At 42.2% G+C, this 15,357-nt stretch overlaps 2 protein-coding genes across 2 annotated transcripts; one reads left to right on the forward strand and one right to left on the reverse strand.

Moving 5' to 3' along the window:
• On the reverse strand, positions 1-6,338 carry yipf2 (Yip1 domain family, member 2). The gene is made up of 9 exons (XM_083930651.1): positions 6,150-6,338; positions 5,939-6,004; positions 5,396-5,580; positions 5,215-5,295; positions 5,009-5,096; positions 3,324-3,440; positions 3,065-3,231; positions 1,953-2,135; positions 1-1,843 (listed from the first exon to the last, which is right to left on the reverse strand). Exons 2-9 carry the CDS (start codon positions 5,967-5,969, stop codon positions 1,754-1,756), a joined length of 942 nt encoding a protein of 313 aa, XP_083786777.1. The 5' UTR covers positions 5,970-6,004; positions 6,150-6,338; the 3' UTR covers positions 1-1,753.
• A 377-nt stretch (positions 6,339-6,715) lies between these two features.
• Positions 6,716-9,750, forward strand: timm29 (translocase of inner mitochondrial membrane 29). The gene is made up of 2 exons (XM_083932002.1): positions 6,716-6,888; positions 8,838-9,750. The coding sequence occupies exons 1-2, from the start codon at positions 6,783-6,785 to the stop codon at positions 9,494-9,496; spliced, it is 765 nt and encodes a 254-aa protein (XP_083788128.1). The 5' UTR covers positions 6,716-6,782; the 3' UTR covers positions 9,497-9,750.
• The last annotated feature ends 5,607 nt before the right edge of the window (positions 9,751-15,357 follow it).

The raw sequence follows: 15,357 nt of genomic DNA on the forward strand, positions 1-15,357 counted from the left end.
CAGTAGGGAATAAATAGTTCTGCGGACGTGTTTCTCAATTTACAATCACTCCTAAATGCATTCAAAGCAGCTGGAGTCATTTAGAAAGTGACGGTTCAGAGGCTGAGAGAAGTGGTGTGGTGCATCAGCAGGAGTCCATTTTTCAGTCTTAGTTCACTGAAACACATTCATAACCCTGCACTACTGTCTGAAATGGCTTCCCTCAAGTAATTGAGACGGAAAATATGAATCTACATGTCATTTATCAAACAACCACTTAAAGAGTCTACAGCCACGTAAGCAGCTCTGTGTGGCTGTAGCTAACATCTGAGCTACTGTTAACATCAGCATACAAAAATGGAAACTAAGAATGCTACCATGCTCATGTTTAGCATGTCAGAAAACAAAGTATTTGAACTTGATCAGTTCTTACACATTCTGCAACACATTTCATGGCAATTGATCTTTTTCATAGAATACATCACCAGATGAATTTCGTTCAGCCTTTGCTAGAACACGGATGAAATAGCAGCATCCATGTTGACGTCTGCTTTCTCGATGCGAGCCGCCACAGCCGTTTCTCTGCTACGTCACATCTATAAAACCCTGCCCGGCGGTCCTGATTGGCCTGACCATTTTTTGCGGCCCCTGAAATCACTTTCCTATGGAGTGAATCCAGATGGTCGAGTGGAGCTAGGTGTAGTCAAGACGGAAGCAAGGCGGAACGAAAGTCATCCGGCGAAAGTCAGGTTAACATACTGATACACCATAGGAGGAAATTTCTGCACTCGTGCAATGTTGGCACAATGGAGGAGCAAAAAAAAAAAACCTTAGCGTTCATGCATTACTACGAGCCTTGTAGTTACGTAACTTAAATGGCCTAAATTAGCTGCTTTTTCTACATTTAGAGAGGTTCAATCAAACTATGCAAAGTTGTGTTTAAATCAGGTGAATTGAGGAGTTGTAACTGAAAGTGATGGTCCTTTTGCAGCCATTCAGTTAAGTCTGTTGACACTTGTGTTTTTTCTCCTCACTACGTAGATATATCAGCACTGCCAGAAACTCCTGAATCACATTCAGAATTGCAACACTTGGCTGTAAATCCGGTTTTAAAGCTGAAAGATAAGGTGATCCTTTATTAGTCCTGACTGATGAACGCCTGAGCTTTTCCTGTTACGACAAGTCAAAAATTCGGTCCGTCTCACGTATTTGAAAAACCTCCTTCCTCTGTCTTCCTCTGAAAACTCTAAACTAAACAGCTGATCGAAAAAAAACAATGGTCAGCTTTATCAAATGAAAATAATAATTTCTGTCCTCACAAATGTCAGTTTCATCAGATTTAGAGAAGGGATCGTGATGCCATAGCACTGTGTTACTAATTTCTCTACGTTTTGCTGTCCATCTGATATCTGGTCAGAAGAAACGTTTAGTAGCAGCAGGGTTTTATGATTCTATTTGGTTTGTTCCTTTAAGTGTGTTTGAATCTTGGAGGGGATCAGTGTTAAGGAGGCCTGACCCGACTGATAAGATGCACCACACCCTGAAACATCACAGTAGAAATATAAGGTTATTGCAGAGAACACCTCCGTCACAGTAGAACCACCTCAGGATAAATTAGACGAACAACACACACACCCACACACACACCCACACACCCATCCTGGTGCCCCCATCACACAATTAACCCGTCTGTCTATGCAATTTTTTTTATATCTGCATGGGATTCATCCTTCATGTCCCCTCTCCCTGCTGCACTCCTCCTCCTTCCTATTGGTCAGTGTGGTTTGGTGACTAGTGTTGTGTGATTTGGGGCGATTGTTGTGGCCGGTGATGGTGTAAAGACTGCAGTCTGGAAGAAATACATCTGAAAGAAAAAGGAGGAAACATGCATTATTGTTCTACTATCTACTTTACCGTCAAGGTGAAATGTGTACATCTGATATGAGACCCCCCCGTCCGAAGAGCTCACTAACCTTACAGCCGACAGCCAGCAGCGTGTGCAAAACCACTATGGTCGCAACCGTAGCCACAGCCATCACCTTGGTGTCGTCACGGACAACAGGCCAGAAGGTGAGTACCAGGACCGAGCCAGAGATCCCCATGGCAACCAGGATCAGCGTCCAGCGCAGCCACTCAAATGGAATGATCCACAACACCTGGAGGTGACGGGTTACATGATGGTCACTAATGATGTCACATGTTTGAGCCAATCAGCTCCATTTGGTGTGTTGAGGCTGAAAGCTGCCAATCAAACTCTGCTGCAGGCTAAAGAACTGGACCAGGAGGAGTCATCTCAGACATATTTCTGTACTATTCAATTACTGTTAGGACTGTGACCTCCCAGTCTAGATGACTGATGTATAGCCAAAAGTAAAGGCTATGTAAGATCCCTTGGTTACCATGGTTACATGGCGGCCGGGATTTTCCATGGATGCATTATAAGAGCTGAATACTGGAGTGAAAGATGGAGCCTGGCCACTGGAATGAAAACGCAGGATAACATCACCAGAACGGTCCAATGAGTGAGTTATCCGTCAGTCCACATGACGATGATTATGAATGCTGATAGAGGGACGAGATATTAAACATGCCACCAAATATTGGATATCAGCTGGCCTGTACAACTGTTCAAATTTCACTTCATCATCTTCCATTTGCAGAATACGTTAACGTGAAATTTGCGACTGCATTTGTTCTTTCTTTACTGTTCTGATCATAGTTTCTACCAGGTGGAGAGAGGGCAATGTGTTGGGAAGTTTAAAGCTGAAGTCGGTAACTTTCTCTGATAAAAATGTGTTTTGTTAATATTCTCACTACATCCTGACAGCACAACGAGACAGGCGACCTCCCCCTGGTGCTCTCTGGCTGTTCTGTAAGATGTGTAAAATGAGAAAGTTTGTGACCAAGTCGAGCAAAAACCTAGCACCAATCCTACCGAAATAGGTAACACAGTAACAGACTCTCAATTTATATTTGATCGGCGCTGCCTAGTTTCACAGTTTCATCGGAGTTGCTTCAGAGACTGCTCAACTTCAACTTAAAGCTAGCTCCATTAGTAAAACTCAGGAGAGAGTGACAGACTCACCGACGTGGGGATATAGATGAAGAGGGAGTAGCCGTAGACACACACAGTCTCCAGGAAGGAATAGCCCCCAATCTGCCTCTCAGTCCCTTGTCGCCAGGTTAGAAAAGCCCATAAACCAATCGGCACTAGCCAGGCATACAAGAAGATCACCACTGCGGCTGTCGTCACTGTTGTCGGCATAAAGCAGGAGAAGGAAAGCTCAGCATGACTCAGTAAAACTACAACAAAGTATTAATCAAAGAGCCTGTGAAGCACTGACCTCTGTGGAACTGAGGTCTGTAGTGGTACGAAGGGTTCCCCATCTCACTGAGGAAGGTCGACAGGTTCCCGCTGATTGCTACTGAGAACACCAGAGTCACACAGATCCAGAAGGGACCTATGCACACACGCGCACACACACACACACACACACACACACACACACACACACACACACACACACACACACACACACACACACACACACACACACACACACACACACACACACACACACACACACACACACACACACACACACACACACACACACACACACACACACACACACACACACACACACACACACACACACACACACACACACACACACACACACACACACACACACACACACACACACACACACACACACACACACAGAGATTAATACAATTAAATATTTGAATATTGTGTGTATGCCCGATGTATTAAAACTGCTGAGAAGATACACTGCAGAGTTTACATGTTTCGTGTGGTTAGAATTGTACGTTTTCATCCCAACTAAAAGTGTTTTTAAAGAGGAATTATTGTTTTTTCTAAAAATATTGATAAAACATCAGAAAATCGGACTCAACACCATATTATGATCAATTGTGTTTAAAGTCTGAATGGAACCGAAGATGGAGTCATTAGGTTTTGAGCTGTTTGCTTGTGACTGTTTATTAAAAATCTTTTTAGTGTCTTTGTGTTGTATACTGATATTTGATGGCACTTCTTTTTTGAATGTATGCATGGTTGTATGCAATTATACGGTTGTTTTTGTAATTGTTTACGTAGGAGTATAAATGGATGTATTGCCGTAGATTCCCACAGTGTAGCTTTTGATGTTCAGCCTGTTGATATCACAGACGCAACAGTGGACGGGTATATTGTACGTGACCTGGTTGTGCGGTGTTCACATTCTTCAATTGACCTTGTGTTACTGTGACAGATAACGGCTGTGTGGCTTGTGGTGCGCAGGAGATTTGCAGTGTCTTCTTCAACATCCTTTATGGTGTCTTTACTCTCACCAATCTCCACTGGCAGCCCAAGCTGACCTATCGCACTTGTCTGCACGTGGTATCTGCGTATCCGCTACAGACCCGACCAGTACATCAATTTCTAAGCCTCTGACTTAGATGTATACTCCACAACTACAAATCCCATAAAACACCAAGACATAAGGTCTTTAAATCCAGAGAACTAGAATAATAATGAAAGAGAATGTATAATATACTATAGACCCTCTTGCGATGGGATCACACCAGCAGCAACACCAAATTGGGCCAGGGCCATGATGTGGTGGGTCAATGGGCCTCTTCCCCACTTCCTACAAACCTGTAAAGTTTTTTGACTGCATTTGACACGGTTGTCGGGCCAGGGGCGCAAAGTGTGAGGGCCAAGCCCCCACTTCCGGCACCCTTGCTAAGATCATCCCCATTTTTTAACTTGGCCTTCATTTTGATCTCAACTACACAACGTTTCGTGACTGTATCTTGTGTGGTTGGGACGATATCGCTGCAACAAAATCCGTCCACAGACAGACAGAAATTTAACAAACATATTCAAAACTGCCTCTTTGTTAGTTCCCACTACAGTAGGCGCCTCCACGACCACATTTTGCCATGATGAATAACATAGAGACTCACAAGGTGAAGACAATAACAGCGTTACTATTGTGTGTAATGACTATAACTGACTTACCATATAGATCTGGGTTACTCCTAAGGTGGTGTTTGATAAAGTTTCTTCCAGGTAATGGCATCACTGACCCCTTCACTCTGTCCAGTACCTGCATCACATAATGGAGTGTCAAGCTAAAGAACATGATAAAACATGTACATTAATTTCATTAAAATATCACTTGTATGTATTGCTCAGCTGTATAAAGAGTGTATTTGGGCTCACACCTGCACTGTGTCCACATTGAAGAAGGACTGATAGTACTCAAAGGTCCAGAAGCCACCTGTTGGTTTCTGTCCTCCTAACAGCTGGAGACACAAACGTCTTTCAGCTGCTGTCCACTCAAAACATAAAGACTCTGTGAACCTGTGTCGTGGTGACATGCATCAACACAGATACTTCACGCACCTCTGAACTCTCCTCCTGACCTTCATCATCCTCTGAGAGGTCTAGTTTCACATCCTCCCCTCCTCCCCCTCCTCCTCCCCCTCCTCCTCCTCCTCCTCCTCCTCCTGCTGTGGTGTTTGATGAAGACATACTGAGGGTGGAGGCCCCTGGGTCTGCAGACAACAGCTCTGCAGCTTCCTCAAACTCTACAGATTTTAATTAAGAAACAAAGGCAGTTAGAAATAGTAGTGGTGCTACAACAGGCCAGGCTTCTACTGCAGGGACCTGGTCCACCAAAGCACTTCAGCTTAGTCTGGCTCATGCGTGGAGCAGAGCCAACATGTGTGTCCATGTGGTGAGTCTCTGCTGTCTGTGTGCAACTCCTGAGTGACAGAAGTTTAAACCAAAATAGTTTACTATACTATAGATAGATGTTTTGTGATTCTTTGTGTGAGATGAGCGAGTGGCGATCATCCATGCGAACGTCACGTTCACCTTCACGCATCCATCAGTCTGAACAACAGACCACTGCAGAAAAGGTTCATTTATATTCGCAGTCTTTACCTTGGAACTGTAGATCATTAGGACTGGCCATCGCTTCAGAGATCCAACTGCAACCTCATGAAAGACCTGGAGAGGATCACACTAAGGTCAGATATATTCACACACTAACAGAGTTTACTGCCAGTCATCTCTCTACACATCAGACAGAAGCTTATGTCAGCGCGTCAAATGTTCAGGAATCTTAAAAGTCCTCAAGAGAAGTTAAAGCTACCTAAAAGATTAAACCCAGCTGTCCGCAGCAGGATGTCCCCGATGAGGATGATGAAGACGGCGTGACAGTGACCACCAAGCTGACAGCTGATAGTAGCTAAGCTGACGTTAGGCTAAATGTTTTCCATCTGTTTGAAGGACTGAAAATATCTGACGTTAATCTAAGACCCCACGGTCCGTGTAGTTTAATAACCCGACAGAAAATAATACAATAATAATATACACTGTATAACGCTGTCTGTACTAACCTGCTGTCAGTGTCAGGCTCTGTAAGCAGGACTTCCGGTACACGTCACCACGTAAACAAAGCCGTCACGTGACTCAAGATCGCAATATAGTTGTAAAAATGTATATATATATATAAGATTAAGCTGTGTGATTTATACGGTGTAATTTCAGTTATTACTCAATTATTTCCAGTTCACAAAATATATTTATAGTTGTATTTATGTTGCCGTGACAGCAGGCGGAACGTTTGTGAGGGAACGTTAGAGCTTTCTGTCGGAAGATTAAAAACGGTTCACCTTCAGGGCGCCATTTTGGCTCCATGTGAGCTCAGCTGTCTTCTTGACATCCCAGCATGAGTGCGTGAAGGTGACGGACCGTACTGGTAAATAAAAAAAAATCAGCTATAATGGCTTCGCTGCGTGTCGTGAGGAGGATGATGTGCTCTGCGGCAGAGACAGCAGCACCTCCGGTCACCGGCAGCAGGTGGGAGCGGCTGAAGAACAGCAAAGCGGGTGAGACACCGAGTCAGCTCACGGTGGCCTTCACTTTAACGGTTGTTTAGTGTAAGGTTACACGGTCACGTTAGCTAGCTTATAACATACATAAACATCCAAATGTTTCTTACTTCCAAATGAACTGTAATAGGATAGAAGGAAACATCATTACTGTAGCTAACATGAACCATGAACCAACCGCTGTTATCTGCAAATATTAGCAAACATCAGCAGACGCTTAATAAAATGTGTTTCCTTGGTGTTGACATAACTGTGTATAGGTGGACTAACATTGACACAGTGTCATGGCCGTTTTCACAGCTCTTACCAGCCCCAAGAGTTGATTCTTGTCTGTCAGAAGACTCTTACACACAATAATTAACCTCGGGATACATAAAGCATCTTGAATCTTGTCTTATCTGAACCAACATTTTGGAAACCCAGCCTTATCATGGGTGTCCCTTTTTTTATTTCCGGAACATTGTGTTCACTTCCGGTCACGTACCTCCTCCATCTGAGGAGAACGAAACCTGAGGATGGATGTATGGATGAATGAATGAATGCAGGTCCAGAAAGTATTCAACAGGAAACTGAAAAGCATTATAATCATAATAGGATAAAATCATGGTGTTTTCACTTGGTTGAAACTGCATGTTGAAGCATATCCTTCAGATCAAAAATCTGTCCTGTTATTAACACTTAAGTAGCCTTTATCTCCACAAATAAAAACTAGGACTTGTATTCCTTTTTTTAGATGAATTGTTAAAAGGATAACATTTATGAAATGACCAACAAGCGTGAGAAAAGTGTTCAGTTTACTAACCCTTCCCCAGTGGTGACATCCTGAGGTGCAGCAGAGGTCGGGGTTTTATTCCAGCAGCTCGGTGCTCTGATCAGTAGGGCTGAACAACAAATCTTCTCTTTTTTTTTTGTAAATCATAATCATGATATCAACTTGCACAATGAACATGTTGCGAATGACATTTAGGGATTATTTTTTAGATAGAAAATGTATCTACTGTATCATGCTTTTTTATTGCCGCCTTTTGTGTTCAGTTCAGTTTGTTCATTAAAATAATGTTGGAGATAATTTTATTTTGTAGCACTAATTGTTGACTCTAAAAATTGCCCTTAGGTGTGAATGGTTGTCTGTCTCTGTGCGTCTCTATGTGCCCTGCGATAGACTGGCGTCCTGTCCAGGGTGGACCCCGCCTCACGCCCGATGTCAGCTGGGATCGGCTCCAGCCCCCCGTGACCCTGACAGGGACAAGCGGTTGAATATGAATGAATGAATGAATGTACTCGATTTAAAATAAATTCTCTTCTTGCACTCAAATAATCTGCTCCGCTAATCGATCAGTTGATTTTATGGACAGATCTGTATAAGTGAGTTTCTCCACAAAGAATCACTCAAACGCACCACTTCAATCTTATGTTTCCAGAGATGTGCTCATAAGTTTCTTGGAAATATGTCATTCAACATTTAAAAAAAAAAAAGCAAAAACAAGACTAATTGGCTAAAGAAATCTATTTGACTAAATATGACTGGTTAGTCAACTAAGAGAGGGCCCTAGTGTCTTGCCTGTAGCCTTTGTGTTGTTGAACACGTTTAACAGAAACCCTTTGAATGCCTCGAGTTGAAAAAACATCAGGGTGGAAAAGGGCCTGACGGCTTTTACCTTCACAGCAAAATAACAGTTAGGCTTTGAACCGGTGATTTGGTTGTTGGCAAGAACACTCTCATCTTAAACAACCTGCAAAATGCACTTTGTCTGGTCTTTGATGATGACATTAAGTAGCCAAGACGTGTCTTAAGGTTTAATGGTGCAACCCAGTTCAGTTAATCACTAGTTTAAAACTTGCTGTTTTTTTACTAACAGCTTGAGAACAATACATTTACAAACAGCTGGTGTGTGTGTTTAGGATGCAGAACAGGACTAAGTGACCATCCTTCCTCCTGTTTGCAGGTGTGTGGTGTCGCGGCCTGGTCTCTGACTATAAAGAGGCGTGTCGGGAGGTGTTTGTTGGTTCGTGGGAGCGACCGGTCAAAGCCTCTGTATACGCGTCTCTGCTGGCAGGGACCTGGGCCTGTTTCTACACAAAACCTGACCAGTCGTCCTTTGATGCTGCCCTGCTGGAGCGCTCCAACCAGCTGGGCCTGCTGTCACCGTGGATCCGCAACGGCATGTCTGACGGCCACGTACAGAGTCTTGTGAAGCTTCGTAATGAGGGCCGCCTCCATCACACCAGCCTGGGTTTTCTCACTCTGGTTTACCGCGCTGACTACGACCCAGACACCACACTGTACGAAGCTCAGTGCTCCAATCTGTCTGTACCCTGGAGAGAGCTCCCTCAGCGGGTGCTAGATGTGGGCTTTGTGGGCCGCTGGTGGGTGCTGGACTCAAAGATGAAGGACTTTGATGTGAACGAGGACGAGTTTAAGCACCTGCCAGCGCACATGCAGGTGACGTCGCCACCCAGTGTTCAGGAGGTGGAAAGGAGCGAGAGGTTGCACAAAGAGTCCTGGTTAGCACTGAAAGTGGAGGAAGAGGAGAAAGAAAGCGATGTAGTGGAAAGAAAGGAGGAGGGTGTCAGTGAAGAGAAAGACGAACAGACTCCAGCCTGAGTGCTGTGTTGACATTTCACACATGCTGTATACAGAACTGTACGAGGTACTTATTCTCATTTTTTCAACAGACCACCTTTCACCTTCCATGTTTTCCTGCCAAGGAAAGAGGAAACATCCATATTTTGCCACGTCAAAGTAAAACTCAAAATACATAGCTGTGTTTTTATTTATTCCAACCTGTTTTTTGTATAATGCAAATCACTTTACCGTGAACCATGTGTCAATAAATCTTTTACTTCCCTCCAGATCTGTTACCATTGTTTTATCCCACTTGTCTGACAGCTCCAACAACAGTTAACAGTTATACAGACCATCAGCCTTTTACTTTATGGGATTTTTAGATGCAAAGAGAATTTAGATATCAATGTTTGATGCCTCTTTTAGTGTACACACTTCCCTTCAAACGTCCTCTTTGTCTTCTACTTAATGTAGTATTTTCCACATTTCCCTTTACTCCATTTCCTCTGTTTTCTGTAGCTGTGTGAGTAACTCCTGTTAAATGTCTGCCTCTCTACTCTTTCATTCCGACATTTACCTCTGTGTTTTAAATAACTGTAAAACTTTACGCTGTTACAGTCAACTCCTTTTGTAGCTGCAGCAACATTAACATGGCCCATTGAGTGTGTTTCTATGAGCATTAGTACTGTATTTTGGTTATGATCGAGTATCACAGTTATGTGTTTGGGCATGTAAACATCATATCCTGCTGTCATAACTCTGGATAGATGAGACCATATAAGAACTGCAGTACTCCTATAAAAACCTAATATTGTGGCATGTAAACATCTTCCTCAGCAGTTGACAGTGAGATGAATTGGTGGTTCTACATGTTACTGTCACTCCAGTGAAGTGGTAAATTTACTAAGCTGCTCAGGTAACTCACCTGGTACAAACATGGCTCATATCTACACAATGTACTGCACAGTGGAAAAGTGCACCACTACAATTAACTTGAATGATACAAAAACACTTTCGGGGACCTGGACATATTTAGATCCATCTATAGGGATGCTTTTGTTTCTATAATCACATGATCAAAAGCAGAAGTGGAATTCTACTTCAGTAAAATTAAGGGAAGTTAAAGAATTTGTTCTGCAGTAAAATATCCCCAGGCGGCTCATATATTATGTATGTCATTATTGTACCATTAAATACAGCTGAGAGGGGAAATGTCTCTTGGATGAAGCTGCTAACAACTAAGTGACATCTGAAACGTGGCGAGGGGCTCAAACTACACACTGTTCCTTTTTTTGTGAGGTGTCACAAAGGCTCATCGTCGGTTGTTAATCTGAAAGTGCCATGCAAAGTAGCACAAAATGGAACACTGAAGTACTGGAGTAAATGTACTGAATTACTTTACGTGCAGTTGTGACATAGTATTCACATTTACATGTTTGGTTAAAATGCCTTCTCTGTCAGAGGGTTGCATGATAACTGCAGGTACAGTACGTCACTTTGCACCTCTCAGTTTGTTCCACAAACTCTGACCGGACTGATAACCCAACCACGGGGAGAGGGACATTAATCCATAATGGGGTCATAGGTGACTTATGAGGCCACTAATCTAACTCATGTCTCCTGGAGGAAGTCGTTTGTCAGGGGCCAGCCTATAGTTAACCCAGTTAACTGATCTTCAAGGACTGCTGCTGTTTTAACATCGTGGCACCAGAGGGCGCTTTAGTGCACAATCATATATGTGCAGCCCCAGCATGGTTCATTGTGCTGGATGTCACCCACAATATCACATCCCATGAGACTCTAATATGGGATACATATGTGCATACATATGAACAAACAGCAATAAGCCAGCATATGATGGTTAGCACGGTATCCTTACATGAGGGTTCTGGGTACTGTCTTGGACTCTTCTGTGTGAAAGTGTTCCTTGGGTAAGCGTGGGTTTTCTCCAGATTCCTCCCACAGTCTCAACACATGCAGGTTAGGCTGATTGTTTTATAAAATACTTGTAGGTGTGAATTATCAACCCTGAGAGTCTGGTGACCTGTCCAAGTGTTCCCTGTTTCTTTTCCAATGTCAGCTGGGTTCAGCTCCAGTCCCCCCGGCGACCCTCTTAAACTACAGCTTAGACACAACCTATTTAAATCGACTCACTTTGAAGACATGTTAATCTATGGCTTGGCACAGCACATGCAGATGGGTAATAGTTTGTATCAGTTTGGGAGCAGTCTGAGATGTGAATTAAGCACAGCCGTGCTTTGAACTAAAGGCTGATGTTAGCAGGTATACTACACTGAACTAAAATATAAAGGCAATACTTTTCCAAGAGCTGAAACCAAAGATCTTAGACTTTTTCTATGTTTTGTACACAAAAGGCCTATTTCTCTCAACTTCTGTTCAGAATTTGTTTAATATGTCAACCTGGTGGCGGCACTGGAGAAGAAGTCTGAATCACCAGAAGTCAGCAAGATTCCTCCTCTGGGCTCCAGTAACGCTTGACTTGAATTTTGCGGGAATTAAATATTATTGCGATATTTCCGTTGGGATCAAAGTCGTGGATTAAATCAGTAATTCCCAACCAGGAGTACTTGTACTGGAGTTGCTCAACTAGTTTGAAAAATAGAAATTATGATTGGATTACAATAGTATATCAGCTGTAATACCTGGACGTTACATTGCAGGTTGCTAAAAGTACTAAATAATTGATTGAAATAGGCTATTTAGCTAAAAGTGATGAAAAACAGTTGCAACAGTTAGTTAAAAGTAACGAATAAACTGTTAAAATAGGCTTGTTAGATAAAAGTAATGTACTTGTATAAAGAGCTGAAACAGTTAGCTAAGTAATGAATAAATGGTTAGAATTGGCTTCACCTCATCTCATCTCATCTTCAACCTCTTATCCGGGGTCGGGTCGTGGGGGCAGCAGCTTTAGCAGGGGACCCCAAACTTCCCTTTCCCGGGCCACATTAACCAGCTCTAACTGGGGGATCCTGAGGCGTTCCCAGGCCAGTGTGGAGATATAATCTCTCCACCTGGTCCTGGGTCTTCCCCGAGGCCTCCTCCCAGCTGGACGTGCCTGGAACACCTAATGGCTAAAGAGATGAAACAGTTAGATAAAAGTAATTAAATGGTTAGAATAGGTAAGTTAGCTAAAAGTAATAGATAAGTGATTCTGCTCACTCCAAGTAGTAGTAGTAGTAGAAGACCAAAACCATATTGACAGTTGTTTGAAAAACACAACAAAATACAGGGTTACATTTGTAATATATTATTATATAATTTCTCCTGACACATGCTCTATTTTATGCACTTTTTACATTATATACTTTTTATATTTACTGTAGATATTTTTGCATGCTTTTCTTTCTGTTCTAATATGGCATCTCAGGTTTGACCCAAACTAAGTTTAGTTATAATTACGTGCAGTAACAAATGAATTATAATAATATAATATATAATAAATCTATTGAATAGTGTTGTGCATTTGGAAAATACATTGGGAACTGATAAAGGAACAGGTCCACATGAGTTCTGGGCTGTGGGGGTAAAAAAAGATTGGGAACCACTGGATTATTCGACTGACTTTAATTTTTCTCTAATTATGTTATTGTTTCTTCATTGGGATCATCAGCTTCACTTCTTATTTGAGCTTATGTTTTAGTTACCACGACAATTTGAGGAGTTAGTAAGTAAAAAGTAAGTGAAGTAAAATTTTAATCCATGCGGTTTCTGCTTTGTCTCTGTCGCCTCCTTCTTGTGTTGCATCCTTTCAAGCTTCCTCTGTGTGTTTCTCCCTTAGTCTTTGCCTCATGACCTCTATCGACCCCTGCGCTCCCATCCATCCTGCCCCCTCCTCCACTCAGACAGCAAGGCTGTCGGCCGCAGGGGTCAGCGAGGGCGGTCACTGTCAGGTGGTGTTTGAAAAACCTGAGACAAGATCAGAGAGGATCACCTGATCGTCGTCAGAGAAAGATCTACAACATTTCTCATGTATGAACGCCTGTTTTTGATAATTATACTGATCTTTAAAGGTGTTCCTTCAACTTAATGTTTGGAATCTCAACCCTTAACACTCTTGACTTTCCTGTGTATGAGTGTGTGGTTCATCTGGGATAAAATCAGGGACCGCTTCCTTCTGTATAACCATCTCAAACACATCAAATGTGATGTGATGCTGTGGTTCACATTGTCACCAGTGCATTCATTTTCTGTCGGCTGCAATCAACCGACTCTTAGGTGAGCTCATGAAGAATGCTGATGTTGTCGTTCAACGCTTCCTTTACCTCGACTACACTCGCTGACCCTGAGAAGGAGGTGATGGAGGAGGCAGGGAAAAAAACAACAAAAACGAAGGGGGTGGGGAAGTCTGTCTGGCCACCATGTTGACCTCATTGACCACAGGAGGACCAGGCTTGTATGCACACACGCACACGCACACACATACATACACACGCGCACACACACACACACACACACACACACAGACACACACACACACACACACACACACACACACACACACACACACACACACACACACACACACACACACACACACACACACTGAGCGACCTAATCAATATGTAACTAAGGAAGGAGGGAGTGGGGGATAAGTTGCAGCAGAAGATGGAGGAGGGTAAGGGAACAGTGTATATGAAAATACAAGTAATGAGGACAGTGTTTGGCTGGTGTTGATTGTACAAACAAAAAAAAGCTTTCATAACTATGAATGAATTGAATAAGTCACTGATAACAGAGAATAGCTTCACACAGCATTATGTGCCATGGATTGAAGAAAATCAAACTGCCTTATGTGAAACAAAATAAACACTACAAGTGAAAGTGTTTAAAGAAATATAAGAATCAGAAGCAAAATGTTGCTAAAATGATCTCCACAAACATTTAGCATCATCTAAAAGTGCACAAACACATTTCATGTGATAAATTCACATGTGAGCAGGTGTAATCTGTGAGATGTCATATGAAAACATACATTTCAGATGTTATAATTTCACCTACACGAAACTGACATACCCAACATCTTGATAGATAATATTTTAAAATCGCGCGGGGAAAATTAACATGTGCACACACGCGTATCAGTGTCGAGACATGTCAGCAGTCAGGAGTCTGGTGCATTGCTCAAGGGAACCGCGGCAATGCCCAGTTTCCCAAGCCAAGTCCAAACGGACCAAGCTATTTAATTTTCCGATGTTTGGTGATTTGTAGAACACACCTAAATATATTGAACGTGATAAATACACAAATACTTCAGATATAAAATGAAAGACATCACAAGTGAAAACATGAATTTTATTTTTATCTCACATGAAAGTCTTCACATATATTCACATAATACATACTTCACACGTGGTTTGATGTCAAACACTATTTTGCACCTGATAAAGTCCCATGATGTAAGTACTTGGTTTTGGTGAAATGTGAACATCACGTCACATAAAACTGCATTCCACTAAATATACTTGCATGATATAAACACGTTGGATCTAATATTTGGCATGTGACATTGACATCACCTGCAAATATATACATGTAGCATCACATGGGAATATTATTTGTAGAGCCTCCAAGTGTACAATTCAAATGCACATATAATATCCCATGTGATACATTCACTGTTAGCACATGCAGCGTATCAAATCTGAAACACAATTTCACATATAACTTAATATTTCGCATGTAATAAATACACCACATGTAGATTTTCAGATATGACACATGTAAAATGTAAGACATCACGAATGATGATGAAAACATCAAGTCCACACGTTAGAACACTTGGGTTTTGGACATTTCACATGAAATCTTTCACAGATGAAAATATGAATTAACATGATGAATTTTAGTAGTTTATACACTTTTGAACGCTCAACAATTAC

Source organism: Echiichthys vipera (assembly GCF_963691815.1).
Source record: "Echiichthys vipera genome assembly, chromosome: 17".
NCBI lineage: Eukaryota > Metazoa > Chordata > Actinopteri > Perciformes > Trachinidae > Echiichthys > Echiichthys vipera.

Coding starts and splice junctions, on each gene's coding strand:
- yipf2 (XM_083930651.1), bottom strand. CDS start 5,969: ATGGCCAGTCCTAATGATCTACAGTTCCAAG. Junction 3,441..5,008: donor GAGTAACCCAGATCTATATG/GTAAGTCAGTTA, acceptor GTGTGTGCATAG/GTCCCTTCTGGATCTGTGTG. Junction 3,232..3,323: donor CAGACCTCAGTTCCACAGAG/GTCAGTGCTTCA, acceptor TGCCGACAACAG/TGACGACAGCCGCAGTGGTG.
- timm29 (XM_083932002.1), top strand. CDS start 6,783: ATGGCTTCGCTGCGTGTCGTGAGGAGGATGATGTGCTCTGCGGCAGAG. Junction 6,889..8,837: donor GCTGAAGAACAGCAAAGCGG/GTGAGACACCGA, acceptor TCCTGTTTGCAG/GTGTGTGGTGTCGCGGCCTG.